At 38.7% G+C, this 21,186-nt stretch overlaps 1 protein-coding gene across 2 annotated transcripts in view; it reads right to left on the minus strand.

Annotated features, from left to right (window-relative positions):
• The window catches only part of KCNQ1 (potassium voltage-gated channel subfamily Q member 1), a 332,947-nt gene that overhangs the window by 241,300 nt on the left and 70,461 nt on the right, over positions 1-21,186 (minus strand). For both annotated transcript variants that reach the window (XM_059849030.1, XM_059849029.1), the window contains exons 3-7: positions 13,209-13,335; positions 11,358-11,436; positions 10,420-10,516; positions 9,756-9,896; positions 2,305-2,415 (exon numbers count right to left, since the gene is read on the minus strand). In XM_059849030.1, the coding sequence (XP_059705013.1) occupies positions 2,305-2,415; positions 9,756-9,896; positions 10,420-10,516; positions 11,358-11,436; positions 13,209-13,335 (555 nt within the window). The remainder of the gene's footprint in view (positions 1-2,304; positions 2,416-9,755; positions 9,897-10,419; positions 10,517-11,357; positions 11,437-13,208; positions 13,336-21,186) is intronic.

Here is a 21,186-nt window from a genome sequence, read left to right on the forward strand (position 1 = left end):
ACTTAATACAGTGAAATTTTTAGTCTCAGTTATTACTTGCTGAAGCCAACTGTGAATGCTATCATGCCCTGATGCAAAGCCTGCTGGACTCAGACCCAAAAAAGGAAACAGAAATGACATTTCATACCCTCTAAAAGTCTCACAAAATCTTGTGTAGGGGAATGACAGAATAGTGGAAAAAAAAAAATCAACCTGATGAGCTTAACTACATTTTTATAAGAAATAAAGCTCTGGCAGGGCATGATGTAAGTCACTAGAACTTTTAACTGCGGTATGGTAATTTCTATGTCCATATATTAATCCCTGGTGGGAGTGAGGAAAGAGGGCAAAGAAGGCAAAAAGACATTGTCCAACTGAGTTGAGCACAAAGCCATCTAATTCACTCTCAGGACAAGGGACACGGACTAATGGCAGTGGACTCTGTGAAACCCAAACTAGACTCCAAATGTTTTACAGATATGAAGCCCAAATTTAAGTAAAGAGCCAAGCTATTTATGTGGCCATCTGCACAGGTATAGGCATGTTTAACAGAAGTTTTAGTAACAGGTGAAAATGAAATCTTCTATAAATTGTCTTACAGGATTACACCTACTCAAGGAAAGCACAATTCTTTTTCTACACATAGTAGAAGGCATCACAGCAGGCAGGGATCTTGGCTCAACCTCTAAGAACTCTATTAATCATTAAATATTTTGAAAAGAACATGAAACGCCCTTTCTATTATGTTGATTTAGTAAAGATCAAAGAGATGATGATGCCCAAACACCACATATTTGGGAAATGAGGGATCATTGCCAGATCCAGAACCCATACCAGTTGCATTTAGCCACTACAATCACTTTTGACTGTGATCTCAGCCAGATCCTCTTACTTAAAACACCAACAAGAAAGCCTGCAACAGAGCTTCAAACCCCAAATTCCCCCTTGGGCCAACCAACAGGAATAACTTCCCTCAGTAAGGAAAATCCCACTAATAAAGGGGTGATTGGTGGTGTTCTACTTCAACAAAGATTAGGGAAATCTGACAGGTAATCATAAAACATGGCTGTGAAGGCACGGCTGCTACACATGCATTTATAAAACATTTTTGTGGCATTTTACACTGATTTTAAAAAACCAACCAACCAAAACAAAACACCCCACCACCAACACTCTTCAGTCAAAAAAAAGTAGGTTTTGGCATTTTCCATACCGATCATTTCATTTATCTGATTTCTCTTCTAAAATAAAAGTGGAAGAGATTAGAATGAGGAAGGAGGGAAGTATAGGTTTTAAAGGTAAACTGATGCTGGAGAATTTAAAAAACTTAAATACCCTCCTTTGTAAAAGATTATGTATCTTTAAAGTAGGCAACAAATTTTAAATGTCACTGGAGTTTTCATGCTGTGAAGAACTTTTGTGATGGTACTGGCATAAAAGTATTCTTATCTATTCTGTACCATCCCCACCACTTCTTCATTAGAACTACACAAACATCTGCTAACATGACTGCTTGTGTCCCTGAACTGAAAAAATAAACATGTAAACAGAATGCTTCAGGTGGCACAAATATTTTAACAGCACAATTCAGGAGTATTGCTACATTTGTGGAAAACACACCCTTAGCTATACCTGGCACTGAATATTTGGATTTTCAAACTGCAGTCCAAGTTTTGCTGATTTTGAATTTACCCTTGGAAATGAAGTGCCTTGTTTCTTGTTTGAAAACTCTCAGGAACCTGTTTTCAGTGCAAACAAAGTGCCATAACAGCTTTAAAAGGTCAGTTCTAGGTCCCTTCTGAAAACAGGACTTTTGCCATGGACAGATATTAATTTTGTGAAGAACTGCATCAGTGTCTCCGGCTGCTGATTGCTGTCTTTCTGCCAGCGACATATTTTTGGAAGCTTTTCTAGAAGAAGAATGTACATGAGAATTCTCCAGTTCACCTTGGACCAAATCAGCTGAGTAAACTATGAATGCCTTAAAAAAATCCCACAAAAAACATCAATAAGTCATCACTAAGAAGTAATTTGAAATAATTGCCTTTACACTTCTGAGATAGGCTGGGAAAATGACATGGAATTAAACATCTCTTCCTCAAATACAAATCCTTCTCAAATCTAGTGCTGCATACAAAAACCACTGCATATTTATTTAGCTCTTTTGCTCTACAAGCTACATAAATTTCAGCTACAGGACAGAAGCTTAACACAGAGCTTATACAAAACCAGGTTAAATGAAAGGGTAAAGAATCAATAACAGAAGTTCCCTCTGATAATTAATGAATCAACATCAAATTGTTGCAAAAGTACACAACAACCTACCGCAGGCAGTGCAAAAAATGAGATTGCAAACACTGAAAAACAAGATGCAATTGTCTTTCCTATCCAGGTCTGAGGCACTTTATCTCCATAGCCAATAGTTGTAACAGTCACCTGCAAAGAGAAATAAAGAGGGCATTATAGCAAGTATTAACAAGGCATTTTGGGCTTGTTGCTCTCTCTTCCTTTCTTATTTATTTCAAAGAAGCATTAGCTGCACTCCTAACACTCCCACTGTCAGCCTGTGACACTAATGAAGGTTAACCCTTCCTTCCAGGTTTGCTTCCCCACCTAATACTGAATGGAAAAACATACAGGAGACTGAACTACAACAAAATACATGTTTAAAATCTTGCAAAGTGAAACCATCAATTTAAGTCTTCATGGCTGAGGACACAGGAGAGCACATGAAGTTACTGGGATAGGGGTTGCCTGCCCACGTCACACACTTTCCTTAGGGAAAGGCTGCCAGCAGTTCTGAGCTGGTGATTTGGCTGCTGGGCAGGAGAAGTTTGCTGTGAATGCTGCATGGAAGGAGCACACACACACTGGAACCAGGCACTGGGACTGCGCCAGGCGTGAAGCGCTCGAGAGATAACACTGGTATAAATAGCAAGAGAGGCTGAACATTTTCCATGTAGTAAAGACCCTGAAAACAGCCCAGTGAATCACCAATTCATATAAAACACTGAGAGCAGGAACAGATGATTTAAAGCACGCATGCAGGAAACATCTGCTGAGTTTGCCTTTCAGAACACTGAAGTAAAGATTACCACCACAGTGATGCAGCGTAACAAGGCTTAATAAGTCATTATTTGCATGAGCTCAAGCAAAGAACATATTTGTTTGAAGCAGGAGGATGCATTCGGCATCTGAGAGCAATTTAAATTCACCTATGTCACCAGCTATTTCTGAATTTGTAAATTTGAGATATTTTTATCGGTGACTTCGAGGAAAGCTAACCAAATCAGAGCATGGGAAACCACATGGAGCCCTCAAGCAGCTGAGGAACTGCTCAGTTGTTGGCTGGTCAGACTTTCTTCTGACCCTGTGGGCTTCCACTGCCCAGAACACAGATGTTGGTCCCACAGTCGCACACACAGGCCATCCTCACCTTGTCCTGAACTTGCCCACCCTCTAAGCAAAGTCACTGTGTGCAAGTCAAACACAGGACAAAAGGGGCAGCTTGAGGTCATGGTGTTCATTGCACGTTCCTTGCCCATTGCTGATACTCCAAACATTCATGTATTACTTTTTAATTTTTAATACAAATTTTTAAAACTTGACCTTTTTCCAAAACTGTTTCATAGCCTGTGATGGTGTTCACAGGGGTCTTAGGATGAGGGAAGAGACGAGAAAGTTGACTCCATGTTCAGAAGGCTTGATTTATTATTTTATTATATATATTATATTAAAAACTATACTAAAAGAATAGAAGAAAGGATTTCATCAGAAGGCTTCTAAGAATAGAAAAGGAATGAGGAACAAAGGCTTTTCTCTGACCAAGACAGTCTGGACAGATGGATTGTGATTGGCCATTAATTAGAAACAACCAGATGAGACCAATCACAGATCCACCTGGTGCATTCCACAGCAGCAGATAAGAATTGTTTGCATTTTGTTCTTCCGGCCTCTCAGCTTCTCAGGAGGAAAAAATTCTAAGGAAAGGATTTTTCATAGAACATGTGGGTGACAATACCCCACAGAAGCATTGTAAGGGTTAGGTAACTACCCAAGCACCTTTGCCTGTATTCCTGAAATTGCTATTAAAATTCTACCTTAATTCAGGACCTGATGAGGGAAGAAAGTGTGATGTTATCTCCCTACCTATATAGGAGGGTGGTTTGACAAAAAAAAAATTCCTAAAGCCTGATTACAATTTCACTTACAAAAATATGGAATAAAAAAAGGAAATACAATTGTGGGAAAAGTTATGGCCTCCAATGCCTTATTACAGAGAAGATTATGAGAGAAAATAACAGTTTATGCTTTTGTTTTTGAAAAAAATTACAAATCCTTTTAAGTGAAAAATGTTATAACTATTTTGTGTTAAAGTACTAAAATCATGCTGAAATACACATATTTACTAGAAATGTAAAAAGAAATAGGTGCTTGTGAGCTGACTGAAGTATAACTGAAGAAGAATTCATATACATCTAAGTATTTGTCCCCTTTCCCACCACATCCCTGCCCCCTTCCTTCTGAATTGGTTCATATGAATCATCAGTAACACAAAAAAAGTAGTTCCTGTGATAGTTGCCTAGGAGGGTTTAAAAAAAAAAAATTTGGAAATTGGGTTGCAAATCAAAGTCTGAAGTTAACTTTTTCCTCTGTCCTCATAACTCTAAACCATCTACAAATGCATTGTATTCTGAAATTGCATTTTCTTTTTTCCCCAAAATATATGCAGTTGAAATCTTACATGCCAAGTTTCTGCCCTAAGTCATTTTTTACAGCTGGATTAAAACTCCCTAAAGAGCACAATACTAATTTTACAGTTGTAAAAGAGGATATTATAATGGAAATACTGACTCAACTTCTACTCTAGCATAGTAAACATGTTGGCATAATGAAATTAAATTGATACAAGAGCTCACACATTGAATTTCATTGAAAAGCCTGTAAAACAATTGCTTTAATTAGGAACAAAATCATACTCATCCACTGACTATTTTAGAACTTTGATCTGATGAACATCACCACAGATGTAGGCATTAAGACCAATGTTGTTCCTATTACATATGAATCAAAAGTCTGAAGGGGGGAATATGAAGCAAAAACCCACCCAGAAAGAAGAAATAGTAGTTTTCATCAGCACTGAGCAGGGAAAGGATTTTCTTTTAGGCTATACCAAACTAAAGTGAGCACAGGAAATCAATCAGTTAAGTAAGGATGTTCTGACTGTGAAATCCTTGCTGTTTACCTGGGAAAATTTGGATAATAAACAGCTCTAAAATGCAAGAATCTCTAGATGTAACAACATCTACATCTGTACTTTGCAAGTAACAGTTTTAAAAGGTTTCTTCACATGTACCCCATTAGAGTTCATTGTATGGGAACAAAATGTAGTTAGAAGCACTCATGGAGTTAAAGCTCAGAGATGAGAAGGCAGCTGCAAAAGGAAGGGATGCCTTGCAAAAAGCACTTAAAAATATCTTCATCTTTCATCATCTTCATCTCCCTGCTCCAATAATTCCTAAACTAAACAACTCACCCACAAAAAATCCAAACATATAATCCCCAAAATCAGATTTTTTTTTTTAAAGAAAGGATGTCACAGGTGTATGGTTGTTACACTTTTAAACCACATAGAAACTAAAAATGACATGTTCCCTTCTGTCAAACATTGAAGTCAGTGTACAGCTCTCTACAGCCTGTTTAATTGAGAAGAATGGAGAAAAGGGTTCTGAATAACACAAGATCTGTGAGATCACTTTTCATGAAGCTATTTTTTAAATTGATGTCCAACTATTTTATAAATTAAGTCAGATTACTTTTAATTTAGCAGAAGTTTTATGCATGTGCAGTTTTGAGTGGAATTTCCTTTAACGTTTCACCAAAGTTTTCCCCCAACTTTGATTTTCAATTTACACTTAGCACATACTGATGGGCTTCACTAAACAGGACATTGTTTTGTGCAGCCTTAGGAGTAAACAAACTTGTAAATGTTTTGTTGAATTTGGTCCTTAGCAAAAATGCCTATCTTCTAAGCTGTAATAATTAAAGGAACAAGAAAGCCTCAAATAAAGCTGTTATTTGGAAAACTGCTTGCTTCAATTCAAAGCAAAAGGCACAGAAATATCCATGCATGGGTATATTCAATAATTGCTTTTGGAAATAGTGTTCATGATCAAAGAGACTGTTAGCACAGTTTTTCTGAGGCATGTTTGTTCCAAAGTGAAGGTTGGAAATTGTGTGTTTATTCAGTGGATATCAAAAGCAGAGCTCCTCTCAGTTGCTCTGAGATAGGATTGAAATGAATGCTGAAGGAGAGAGGGAGGGGGAGAAAAAAAAAACACCACCACAAAAACTCACAAGCAAACACTAAGACCCAAAAAACCCCCAGAGACAGTGAGCAGGTAATGCTTTCTAAAGATGGTCATCTTTGACCATCAGGACAGATTCAATGAGAACATTTATCCTATTTTCTTAAGTTTCTGGTTTTTAAATTTTATTTTTAAGGTTTTCCTGGTTCTATTGGTCTTGAATCTATGTAAGATCTTTAAAACTGTCAGTCTGGACATGACAGACAATATATGCAGACTAATTTTGAATACTGGCACTGGAGAACTGAAAGATGCACCACGTTACATTTATTTTGCTTGCTAAAACTAAACCTGTTTTTGAAAGATGTTCAGATATCCTGCCAGTGGCAGAATTTATACAGCTTGCACTGCATTCAAAAGCAGCAATAATACAGACAACTCTTTATGCCATAAGGTAATGGCATAAAGGTTTCTTCCATAACTGACATAGCAAATAGCTACAGTCCAGAGTTCTCAAGGAAATTCAAATAAATCCCAGGAGGACAATTTATATATGAAAATGGAAAAGCAATATAGACTTATAAATAACAACAGTGACAATGAAGAACATTTAATTACAAGTTACACACCCTAGGGGTGTGCCTATAGTCAGCAAAGCACAGCAATATGAAAGTACCCAACTCCAGATGCAGCCTAAGTGTTGGTAACACACTTAAGTTTAAGTTTAGTTGTGGTAACACAGACCTTTTATATGGTTTACTTCAGCTATATTGCATATTCTGTTACTGCTGCCCAAAGAACTTGCTTAGCAGTGCACACACAGACTGAGATAACAAAAAAGTACAGTGCTGGAGAGTAAGAAAAGGGATGTGAAAACACTGTCAAGGACTTTCTGAAGCATTCTCTACTATGTCAGGTAAGTGCCCTTTCAGAAAAGAGAGATCACTTATTTATGATGGTGTCTTAGACAGGAACTGTGAATTATCCTCTTCTGCAGAGTTAGCTGAAAACAGATTTTCATTGACCAGAATTTGTGGTGTTTAAGCAATTCAGAAAATTCTGGCTAAATGTAACTGAAACTTTCAAGATCTAGCACTTAAGAAGGTTTTTGTATGAGTTTGAGACCTCTATTAGGAAGAATCCTTGTGACTTCCCAGCTAGTCATAGAATCTTGGAATGGTTTGGGTTGGAAGAAACCTTAAAGAACACCTAGTTCCAGTCCCCTGAGATGGGCAGGGACCCTTCCCACTAGACCAGGTTGCTCAGAGCCTGGCTTGAACACTGCCAGGGATGGGACATGCACAATTTCTGCAGGCTAACTTCCCTGTCCTAACTTTATGGGCTTTTTCCCTAGCAGAAAGAATGAGAATATTACACTATCAAGAAATCAGAAATGGATGGACCTGAATCCATCTCAATTTTGTTCTGTTCTATCTTCTTAGCAGTTAGTGGAAGTGTGTTAGAGCAGAACGAGGACACCTAATTGTATTTTTAATATTAAGGAAATTACATTATGTGTTCATTGAATGCAGTCTCACACTTCATGTGGCATGCTGCAACACATTAGAAGCTACAACAGAGAAAAAATATGATCATAATTAAAGGTATTGATTAAATAAGTTTATTGTAATTAGGAAGAAAAAATAACTGGCACACCAATTAGCTGAACAATAATTCCCTGAAAGGAGAATATTTCAATATCCTGACAGATCGTGTTCCTTCTATGGGAGGTTTTACTGTATTTTCAGTAAGCCAATCTGGTCTGTCACATACTCAGTTTTTAATGGCAACACCAATGACAGCATGTGTTTTTAAATGCAGCTACATCTGCCACTGTTAATTACTGAGTCATCTGACCACTGTAGTGGAAAATAGAAATGCCATAATGACATGAAAGCACTGAAAAAAGCTTCTTGACAGAAAGCCACTTTCTTCTGCTACACAGTACGTCTTCTGGTCCTAAGAAAGCCTGTATTTAACCATGGCAGACAGCAAGAAGAAAGAATTCTACAGCAGATCATAGCAGCAAAACAACACAACAGAACAAAACCTGTTGTATTCAAAAAGGGCTACATGTGCATCTCAGCACCAGCAGACCTGCAGTGGATTTGCTCATCAATGGCTCTTTCCTTCCTGAAACAGCAAGTGATGGTTTGAAAAGAGAAGACTATATAAGCACACACATGCAGAGGTTTATTAAAAATATTTCTTAATATATATTCTTAAATAAATATAAGTTTTTTATTATTGAAATTGAGGTGTTAGCCGTTTCACTCCTATACAGAAGACTTATTAGTTAGTAATATTTAAACAAAAAAAAAGAAGAAACAATGCCTTTTGATTTTAAGCAGCAAAGAAAAAGCTCTAGAAGATCAGCACATTTTGAAAGTGCAAGTATGTTATCAGTGATGTCTATGCATTTCAATGATCTGTAGCACTCACTGATGACAGTTTGTTTGATTAAGCTAATAGAATTAAAGCAGATTAAGAAATGCCATTGCTTGAATGCTAATGACAAGGAAAAACAGCTTCCAAAAAGTACCTTTCTTTGAACTGCAATAGGAAATGAGAACAATTACAGATGGGAAATCCCAGAACAAAATTGCCAACCTAGTATTTATATATCCTGTGAGAACGAAAGAGGGAATAATTACTAGCAGAAGCAACAAAATTAAAATATTTATGAAAATATAATCCCAGAATAGAGCTGCAACACCAGTAAGTGCATATAATAAACAAAGAAACACTGTCACTAGCAATAACAATAAAGGAGAACTTCACTACCAGAACTAAAGATACATCTACACCTAAATTGCGGCAGCACCTTAGAAAAAGCTGAGAAATCTCTAAAAAAGATGGTTACAATATAGCACAGACAAATGCTGTGTAAAGACACTAAGGGCTCCCAAAGCAATAAAAGCACCTTGGAAGAATCCTATCCCTGGATTTCCTATCTATCTTAGATGCTTCTTGTGCCAGAATTAGCCCATTCTGAATAAACTGGGAATTACAGTCACAGGTCAAACTGCAAAACACAGATAACTGTTTTAAGGAAAAAAGCCCAACCCAACAAAAAGATGAACAAAGAAAACCTAAACACCACAGCCCTCTCAAAAAAAACTAGCCCTGAGTTAGCAAGACTCTTACCATCTTAGACAGCTGAACACTACCATGACAAAGGCAGCAAGAAATAATTACTGTACCAGTAGGGAAGACAGGATAAAGAAAAAGAACATGAGTTTTTACATTTTTTTAATGTAATGTGATCGCTTTAGATCACATGAGACTGTAAACACCACATAATATTACTGATCTTCTGCAGTATTTTTGTAATGTCACGGAATTACAAATTCCATGAAAGTGTATTGAAGCAGTAAGAAGCTGTTTCAAAGTGCTTTCCTTACTCCATGCTTGCTTGAATTTTACTCCTCAGTGGACAGTGTTAACATGTGAAATTGCTATACTTACTACTCCCCACCACAGGGCATCTGCATAGCTGCCAAACTCCGTTTCTCCAGAATCATTGACAGCATCTTTCTCAGCCAGGTACACAAAATAGGAGGAAAAAATTAGGCCCAGAAATCCAATGTAGAGTGTAGTTATCAGTTCCTGCAAAGAGAATCGAAACAATGGCATTATGATCTCATTGAGACACCTAAATTTCCTAACACTGATTGGTTATATAGCATAACTGGGAGAAAAAATGCAATTTCAGCAATTAAAAAATATTGACACTGAGTGTTGGCTATGCAAATTAACAAAAAATCCACTGAGACCCACAGACAACAAAGAGTCACAACAACCTCATCACACAGGACTTGTTAACCTTCCGGCCACCAAAAAGTAGCTGGGTAACTTTTTCAAACAGTGCCAGATTCAAAACAACTCTGGAATTTAGATACATATTTTAGGAAATATTAGGACTAGTTTTCAGAAGTCTTATTTTCTGTTGTTGAGTCCAACTACAAGTCAAAATTTGCCGAAGTGGTAGGGAACATAAGGCAGAACAACCACACTTGCTTAAAATGAATGACTACCTGCCTCCACACTAAATGTAAGTGATAGCAGCAGCTGTTCTGAATATAAAAGCTTTGGGATTAGCTGTGCCATTCCTGAGACTTCCCAAACTCACCTGTCTGTGTATGAACACCACTGACCCCAGCAGCCTCCAGGTACCGCCCTGACGGTCCACGTGCAGCATCCGTAAGATCTGCAGGAAACGGATGCCCCTGGAACAGGATTTTCAACTTAATTAAGAGGCCAAACACACAAGGGAAGAAACAAAAGTGGAAAAAGGAACTCTGGCTTCCAAAGCACAGTTTTAAGAGACACAAAATATTTTATGTTAGACTTAGTAGCCTGTGTCTTTTCACCCCACTCACCGATCTTTCTTCTTGTTATGAAGACAATCTGGGGAGATCGCCCAAGGGAAGAACTGACCTTTGTACACATGGCTAGTAAGGATAACTCAAGGATTCAGGAATTTTAGGCACAAACTGAAAACACTCTGGAAATAATTCATCAACTCACATTTGAACCAGACAGTCCAGTAATATTTTAAAATATTCTTTTTATGGGAGTCACTGCAACCCCAGAGCATAGCTGCAGCTAGTGTGAATAGCAAGGCACACTGCCACCCATTCATCCAAGAAAACCAAGTGGTGTGACCTTCCTGAGCACAAGGTGGATTCAGTCCATCAGGAAGTCACAACCACAGACATTTTATGAAGAAGCATCTTGAAGATGTCAGAGATATAAAGCATCAACGAATTGCTATAAAACTGAGCTAAAAAACTAAACCAGGATTTGGGTAGAACCCACCTAGCTGGGGAAAGGGGGAAGGAGAATGAGCTTCTCTATCCCCACTAACCATAAAAGTGTTACAACAAAATTTTATCTCCCCAATACTTCATGGGATCACCAATACATGATCAGTCATTGCTCTAATACATGATAGTGGGCAGTGACTCATTTTCTCCTGTAAGAATTGAAACAGGAGGTAAGTTAAAACAAAAGAAGAAACGCCACCTTGCTCACCTAGCACCACTTTCTTTTATTGCATATAATTACCTGATAGCAGAGGTTGCAAAGACTTGACCTTTAGAGCCCACACAAAGAACTATCATGGAAGCAACAACTACAATTAAATCTGGAAAACAAAAGTGAATTGAAGAAAATTAATTAGCAGCATCTTGAAACACTTCTGCAAGGCTACTAGAACCAAAGACCATATTACTTCAACAAGCTGAACAGTCACTCCTACTTAATATTTTTGTTTATATATCAAGAGATCTCAATTGTGGCATATAAAAAAAAAATCCATCATGTGATATCATGGAAAGGTTGTACTGGGTCCAAGATGGATCCAAGCTGGTCACAGTTTAAATGAATGAGGAGTTACTGTCAAGCAGCCTGGAATGCTTATTAGCTTTAACCCAGGAGGAATTTCAGTAGTTTTCATCTATTCTCTCTTCTCCAAATCTTATTTTCTCTTCTGTGCTTAGACAGGATTTTAATTGACAGAGTTTGAAGTTTATTTCATGTATAAGAAAACGGCCTTACTATCATTTCATCTGTCCAGGTCTAAAAGGGAGTGAAAATAGAAATTAGGATATGAGTCTAATTTAGTTTAACTCAGTCAGCACTGTACTCTATATCTATATGCCTCAGGCCTAGTAAATTTTGGAAAGGAACTCTGTATTTTGGAGAATTAAATAGTTCTTGATCTATATCTGGGACAGCGGAACTACATTTTGCTTTCCAAACTGATCTAATTTGGATGATGTTTCAGAATGCTTAGTGTTCTAGCACTTGAGAGAAATGGATTGAGGCCAGAGGGCAAAGATGCAAAGCTGCAGTCACATCTGAGATGCAGTTACTATTTACATATATAAATATATATACAATCAAAGATATAGATATATACATGCATATACATATACACACACACATATATATATGGATGAATGCACAGAGGAGCTAAATCAATTTTATAATTGACAAAATTCCCAAGTACAAAATTTTGTAATTTACATTGGAAAAAACTGTAGATAGTTTATGGAAACCTATGTACTGTACTCAACAACATATAACGTTTCTGAAAAGGGAAAATGTCGCAGAAGAATTACTATTCTTCCACAACAATACTCCTCTTCCAATGCCTGATTTACTTAGTCCATATATATTTCAGGTGCTTAAGTACAGGGAAAGGGTCTTTACACTGTTTTTTCAATGCTGGCAAAGAAAATACAGATTGATTTTGAATTATGTTTCTTTTGGTGAAACTGTTAAAATTAATGACAAGCATTCTAAAAAAACAATGATTAGTGACATATATGGAATATTTGGATGTAATTTCCAGGAATCCTTAAGTCATTTCAGGAAGCCAATTGAATCCCAATGGAATTGAGGTGTCCAGCTCCAAATGCATCACTGAAAACCATATTTTAATTCAACTGATACACAAAGCAACTGCAGTGCATGTATTGCACTCTAGCATGTGACACACAGCTCGATTAGAGTGCAAAATAAACTCATAATAAACTAGTCAAATGGCTGCTAAGGGGAGGAAAAAAGGCTGTTCAGTATCTTTGAAAAAATATATTTGTAGCTCTTGTACAGCATCTGGAATCCTCAGGTCACAGGAGACAGGACTACAGCCAAGACTTATTCCTGGCAAAGCTTAAGATCATTTCTGAAAAGAAAACACTCTGCTCTTCTGGAAAAACAAACCAAGCTACATTTGTTCTCAAATGACATTGCCATGAGTTCCTGAAAGGAAATTCAGATCTACATTCAGACTAATGACAAGAGCTCCCACTCTAACTTGGCTTCAACTGCTACATAAGTTCAACTTCTAAGAGCCTTTAGGGCACGTTTTACTAATTGCCTACATTGACTTTGCAAGCTCTGCATACTCACCAATGATTGAAATGGGCTTCCTAGCAAAACGAAGCCTTCCCCACACTCCAACGTATTTACTGCGGCATCCTGCTGACCACAGCCGAACCACATACTCTGTTCCAAAGAATACCACTAATACAATTTCCTAAAAGAAACACACAGGGAACTAGGTTAATTTCCTACTCCATATATGTATTTCATCTCTTTTCAGAATGTAATAGAAAGCAATAAATAAAATGTAAAATTAGGAAGGTGACAAATTTATCAACTACACCAAAAATGATCTGAAATAAAATAGAAAAACCTGTAAGAGTAGAGAAAGAAAATATGAGGAGCAAATTGAAATACTTTGATTGCATGCAGTTTGGCTTGTCTACACGTACTAAAACTGAAAACTATTCTGCACTTGGTCTAATTCAAACAAAAGGTTTCCTGACTGAGCCAAAGCAAACAAGCAGCGTCTGTATTTAGAAGATGAGCATTTTTGCTAGTTTATTTCCTTTTGAGGTGTGCTTCATGTACCATCTACCAGACCAGCTTAACTTCCCCCTTATTTGGACTTTTTCAGTATCTCCCTTTAAGCTCGAATGGATTGAAAAAAGGCTTCTAGCATCCATCACCAATATGTCAGTCTCCAGGTACACTGAAGACAAAGTAGGCTCTCTAACACACACCTTCCCCATCCTCTTGTCAGCATTTAGGGACTTCAGCAGAAACAGAGATCTAGTCCTGGAGCACTGCTGGTACCAAGCTACTGACAAACTACTCACCTATGCTAAGGTATGACTTTGGAAATGCCTCCAAGGTGACAGATGCCAAAGACACCTGATATTCTTGCTGATTGGACAGAGGTACAGTTAGGTCCTATTTGGAACATCATCAATGTGCAGATAAACCTTGGGCTTTCCACAGACGAGAGAAGCATGGCATACCCAGCATAGTTTCCTTGTGTATCAGGGAGCTGCAATCCTCCCTTATTGGCCAACTCACCTAATAAATGGTCACATTATCCATCAGAGCCAACAAAAAAATCCATTTATTGAAATGGTAAGAGTGGCTTGTCATTGAAAACACACAACACATGGCATAAAGTAAGAGTGCTGCTGAGAAACCAGTCTCAACATGTCACAGTTACACAGGTTAGTGCAGATTAAGAGAATGAGCCCCTTATTTCAAAGTGTGATTTCACATAAAGAGCAACTGCAGAGAACACAATGTGCTGTTGAACATTGTATCCAGCCCTCTCACATGTCTGCAGCGTTCACTACTGTTTTGCATAACAAATTGGCAAATGGGACTCAAGGTGGCACCTATGATTATTTTCTTAATTGACTGAAATGGCCAGGACACAGCCCTAGTTTAGTAAAGATGAATGAGAGTCATTATCACCTTCAAAAATGCATGGGACATTGCCCTGAATACTGAGCAAAATAATATGGCTGTGTACAGTAAAAATAATGGGGAAAAGGTTAGGCATCAGTTGATTTTGCTATAATATTTTTGTGGCTCTAAAACATCTTGATGGCATAAAAACCCTGTTCATCTCAGGGAAAGAAAGTGTTGAAGTTCAACTTTGTGACATTTCTAGCCAAGATGGTAGAACATGAGCCAGGGCTCTTTCCCTTAATTTCAAGGTCTCATAAGCTATGCAAGATGACAGATGCAGTAGAACAGCTATCACAATTCTTTATAGTCACTTGTATTCAAGGTAGATTTTTAAGATAAAATAGAACTATCAAGAGCATTGGTTATAACAAACAGACCCTTCAATCCAGCCAAGAACCTCTTCTACAGCTTCCTTCTTTGAAGAGCTTCCTTCCTTCTGAAAGGATCCAGCAGAACCCTCCACCATGTCTTTTACTTTAAAATTGAACTATTGTAAATACTTTCCAATAAGTTTAAGTCATAATGAACATCAGAAATGGAAAGAAGCAGCAGCTGCACCAGATGCTTTAAGGAAACCCTGTGTCTTATGACAACCTTCAAACCCAATGAAACTTTCCCTTTGTCCAGTCTAATGTCACTTATGAACCAAAACTGAATGGGAGAATAATGAGCTCTGCTTGACATGAGGTCCCATGGAATTGTCACAGAAATTCGAGCACCTGAGGACCATCTTCTCTGATCAGGTGACTGTATTCCTTTCACAGACCTGGTCAATAAACCCTAATATCCAAGTGCTCCTCCTAGTACATTTCCCTTCATCACTACCATGGAGGAAATTCCCTTTACAAAAGACAATTCCAACCACACAGGAAGCAAAAGCTGTCCTTCATTCAAAATAGCTCATCTGAGGAAGAGACAGGAAGGGATATATAAGGGTATAGAAGGAGATATATAAGGCTTCACATCATGTGTGATAGCACAGATAATACCATTCAGATATCCCCAAAAGCGATTGCTAAAAGCAAAAGAAGGGAAAAAAGTTACCTTGGTAAGCAAAGAAAAAGCCAGAGAAAACGTTAACATTTTAGCACAATGGAACCACAGACAGCACTGTGGACTGTCAGGATCAGAGTTTCAGTTTTACAGGAGGAAGGCAGGAAGAGAAAGCCCGGATTGTGCTGCAAAGGAGCGAGCGCTCCCCACGCAGGGAATTTGCATGGGAGCTGCGCGCGTATGCTCCCTAAAGCCCTCCATGGTTCATTGGCTAACAGGCACACCGGCAAGTATGCAAATGGGGGCTGTCCCAAAGACAATGCGACAGACACGCACTCAATGGTTACTGTCACCCAGCTCTTTGCGTGACACGCAGACAAGCTCAGAGAACACTGATTGTCCTATAGACTCCGCTGACTGGAGGGAACGACCAGTCGGCTTACACCAAGACACATTTTTCACTCCTGACGTTTTGATAAAGGCTTATTGACCTAAATGAGACCCAAGTTATTCAGGGAACATCGGGGGTGAAAGTGCACAAGCTGTTCTTCATGGTCATACACAAAAACGCCAGGTATCCATTAGCAACTGGCAAATTCCCCCTCCCTTGCCCGTGGCTCTGTGACAGACAAAAGTGTTTTTAATATCTTGTGTTGCATAAATCTAATAAGTAGTCTCCTGGGAGTGGGGGAGGCTGATGAATTTCTGTCTGTGGGCTCTTATATTAGTGGCCAGAAACTTGTAGACAAGAAAAAAAAAGTACATAAGTTATGTTCCCCTGAGCTACTAAAACATTCCCTGTATTTTTCTGATCACCAACTTAACATGAAATTTACATGCACTAGAAGACAATATCTGCCTGAAAAACACGAGTGAGCATGGAAATTACAGCTCAGTCAAGGAGCTTTCTTGGTTAAAATTACATACACACAAGTACTACACTGTACAAGTACCCGTTCAACCCAATGTAACTTAGTAGCAATCTCCTTTCTACAAGGTGAAAACAGAAATACAACACTGAGATTAAAAATTTACTGGATATAAGGAGCCCTTTAAGATGTGACAGTCTGTACATTCACACTATGAGCATACAGGTGCTGTCTCAAGAAAAAAATACATTTTTCTCCTTTAATTATTGATTTCTACATGGTACTCTCACTTCTGTCATCCTTCCTGTTCAGCCCAGGTATGCCTTGTGCCATATTCATGCCTTCTCAGCTACATAATCCCAGCACAGCCAAGTAAAATATGGCATAATTTAATCATCTGGTTACAGTGCAGCTCTCACCATCCAATGAAGGAACTTAGGCAGGATCAATAAAAACACAGTTTCCTGACAAATATACCCATGCTATCTGCTAGTACAGTCCATACCTCCAGAGTTCCTAGGGTATTTTTCTAATCAATGCATCTTGAAAAGCCCTTCCTTTACTTCTCAATCCCCACTGCACTGAAAGAGCTACAATCCTCTGATGGGAGACATCCAATAGCTGCAATTGAAATAAAGTACAGTAGCAACTCCAAAAGAAATGACAGGGCCCTAAAACTTAAGTGAAAGAAATGATTTTAAGCTATTAGATTAATAACTTGAGAGGAAAAGACACAAAAAATCATGACACCACAACAACAGCTATTTAGAAGATACAGAAATTGTCTCTGGAGGCTAAGAATGAATATGTATAGAGAATATATTGCCTGAGGCTCTGCCTGTAGACCTCAAAACTATCACTGGTCATGGAGCATCACAGACATTCAGGCAACCATTTGATATGGGAGGGCTAGATGAGTTTATCTGAAATCTATTACAAACAAAATTGTCTTTACTCAGTTTCTAGACTTTTTTCAATGCACGCCATCAATGTAAGAGAGGTAAAACACAAGTTCAAGGAGGAAGGAGGCAAAGCATACCATTATGTTATTCTGACTAGCTACAGAATACCCAGAACTGAAGACTACATACAGCTTATTGCATCTCCCATGGAGATGTCTGCCCTAAGAGGAAGGGGAGATGACAGGCACAGGAAGACAAGAAGCATTGGTGAGGGAGACAGCTTTAAGACTCATAAGTAGACATTTCTTGTACTGAAGAATTTCCTCTCATCTCAACATTTCACTGGGAATACAATTTTTACCCATATCTGCAATATCACAAGCTCTATTACATTACCCTCATAGGAAAGATAAATCACATTATTCCCACAATTCTATCAAGTCTGGCTTCAAGGATGATAAAGTTCCCACAGATTTCTTTAAACAATTAAATAATCCCTCATGCAGTTTGTGTAGGGATTGCATGCCAACAACCATTCCTTCAGCAGCTGTAACATTCCTGTGGCACTACTTGCACTGAAACCTATTATTTAGCCATGGCAATGGAATATTGCTGCTACAGAGAAGTGGAACCTCCTCACAGTCTCAGGCAGCAGTAGTAGAGTAAGGACACTGCCACAAGGTTATTTCAGAAAGCATGACAAGCATGACAAGTCTCTGAAGGAGCCAAGAGAGGGGACAATAGAGCTGCTGAGGCTAAAGTGACAAACAGGACAGCTGCCATCAGTCAAGGGTTGTGTAGCTGGACTGGACAACAAACAGGCTAGGCATTTTAACAAGCAGGGATACAGCATCTCTCTACTCCTCAAAGGTCATAAAAAAAGCAGGAGCATGTCTCATATAGAGCAATCACAGACTCCTAGAACAGTTTGAGTTGGAATGAACCTTAAAGATCACCTAGCTCCAACCCCCTGCCATGGGCAGGGAACTTTGCCCTGGACCAGGTTGCTCCAAGCCACATCCAGCCTGGCCTTGAACACTTCCAGGGATGGAGAATCCACAACTTCTCTGGGCAAACTATTCCTGTGCCTCACCACCCTTGCAGTAAAGAATTTATTCCTGAAGTCCTCCCAGAGCTTTCTCTCTTCAAGGCTGAACAATCCCAGCTCCCAGTCTTGTCTTCACAGGAGAGGTGCTGCAGCCCTCTGATCCTCTTTGTGGCAATAGGTTGCATTTACACTGACAGAAGGGCAGCGCACAAAACCCAAACGCTGCAGCCTGTGGGGTGATTCAGAGAGAGCTGGAGCCCACTTCTCAGCACACTGTTCACCTGACACACCAGGGCTTGCAAAATGCTTCAGACAGCACTTCTGCACAGCCCGAGCAGGGCATGCAAATTAACAGCAGCAAAGGCAACTGTTTCTTCTAATCTCATCCACTGTGTATAGAGAGGCCCCTCTTTGTTCTATTGAGAAAGGCAGTATTTTTTCCTGAAAGCTGTACTGTGCTTTCTAAGCTACACAGAACAGCAAAATCAGATGGCCTAGGCAAGCACACAAAGACTCAATAAAATAAAAATCCCAACTTGACGAAGTACAAAGATGAAAAATAGAAAGACAAATGGTTTCTCATATATATAAACACTTACTGAGCAACAGGAAGTCTCAAAACCGCTATTTAGGACTGGAGATTTTTCTCCCCCCTACTTAACCTCCTCACTTCCAAAGAGCTTGTAAATTACATCTTTTCAGAGGAAAACAAAAAATGCTAAGTTTTTTTAAAGCCAACATGCTTGGTTGTTCCTTTCTTTCAAAAGACTGGTTTTGTTTGCTAAAATTCTTTATCTAGCAAATTGGGCACCAAATGATTAAACACACTACAGAAAACCAAAAACACGATACCAGTATTAGATTTCCACCTTCAGAGGCCCATAATTTATCCCAAGTTACTGGACATCATTAAAGCTCCCTTATTAATGTTTTGAATTAAGATGAAATAATGTTTCCATTAGTGTTCATGTTCTGAAAAAAAGGGATGCTTACTAGGAGACAGAGCTAGAACAGTTGATTGTGATGAAGCTTTTTTATTTTCCCTTAATCGGTGCTGAGAGCACAGAACAATAGCACTGGGACAATTAAACAATACTTCAGGCCTGCAATTTTGGGTTGAAATTTTTCCAACAGCTCCAAGCAACTAAATCCTATTGAATTTCTATAGGAGTCAGGCACCTAACTCCTTTAGGTTTATTTAAAAAGCCTTTTGCTGATTTCCTTCACTCTCTTCTCACTAGAGGTTTCAGCCAAACCCAAATGCTGGCAGTTGGAATTTTTCCACCAGCCCCAAAAGGCCTCAGATGTCAGTGGTGTAACTCTGCACGTGAAGGCACGGTCTCGGAGCACGGCTGCCTCACAACAGCTTTCCACACTGTCACCCCTGCACAAGTCTCTCCATAATGCAGTTGTCTTTAGCTTTTGAACGTGGCTGCTGATGATATCCACCAGGAATCTGCAGACGTGAATAAAGCTGGGCTTGCACATTTATTTTACAGAACTCGTTTTAATGTGGAGCTCTCCCCCATCACAAAGTATGCTCTAGAAGTAGACTTCAAACCAAAAGTAGTTGGCAAGAGAGAGAAAGTGTCAACATGCTAACCCTGATGCAAAAATTATTAAAAATCCCTATTCCTTTCTGTTTACTTCATGAACCTCTTATTCAGGGTTTCATAAAAGTCTTTGGAAGGAATTCATTCAGGACCCTCTCTTTGAAAAATGCTCTGGCTTCTACCCAATGCAGCATATGCTTAATTTTATATCTTACTGAATTCAAAGGAGCTATTCACCTACACTTCAGATGAAGCACACATGAACACAGTTCACAAATATGCAAACTCATTCATTAGTACATACAATATGCTAATACGAGTAGAAGGAACTGCTACAGACTATGAAAAAGAAAAAATCAGTGTCAGCCAAGCAAGTCTGTATTTCTGTGTTACAGAGAACTGTCAAAATAACACTATTTACACAGTGGCTACTTTCCTTGATCTGAGCATTTTCATCCTGTCAAGTATCTTGTTGCATGCGTTTCTATTAAGCAACCTTTCTCACTCCTTTTTTAAAAGGCTACTTCATACCCACCATGCCCTACACCAAGCAGCTCATAAGTCTTGCCTTGCCTCCACAGCCAACATGGAATTTATTGAGGGACCTCAGGAAGAGACTGTATGCCTGTTGTTTTCCAGCTAGAAAGTACAGGGCAATAAAAGCCACTGTGACTCCCAGCAAAGCATATTTCCTTTATACCCTCACATTATCACTTTACAACACTACTCCATCCTAAGAGAAAATAAATATTGCACAGCATCTCTTAGCTGTAAGCAGAGTCAAACAAAAGGAAGAATTTGGTCACGATCTGCCTAGCTTAACTTGCAGTAGCTCCACTTTGTACATCCAAAAGGGAACATAAGGGTAGATGGCATTTTTAAGATGTAATGGGTAAGTTCTGGTACCCTGCTATAAAATTTGATAACAGCAATACTTGAAATCTAGTGGTTTCAGACAATGTACTTTTTTGGTTATTTGAGGCCATATTGTAGTAGCATCCAGGAAGCATCAACACATTTGAAATTAAAAGGAGCATTGATAAAAAAATATTTTTGTTCCAGTGGTTTTGAAAACCCACTACTCACCACCCACATGAATGCTCCAGGACAAGAAGCACTGTGGATGGAAGTACAGCTGGATATGCACAGAGACATCATGAGGCCTCCACATTGAGCTAATTATTTATGGCCCATTTCAACAAGTTGCTCCTGCAAAAGCAGATAACAGAGTATGTAGAAGAGGAG

Source organism: Haemorhous mexicanus, chromosome 6 (assembly GCF_027477595.1).
Source record: "Haemorhous mexicanus isolate bHaeMex1 chromosome 6, bHaeMex1.pri, whole genome shotgun sequence".
In the NCBI taxonomy this organism is placed as follows: domain Eukaryota; kingdom Metazoa; phylum Chordata; class Aves; order Passeriformes; family Fringillidae; genus Haemorhous; species Haemorhous mexicanus.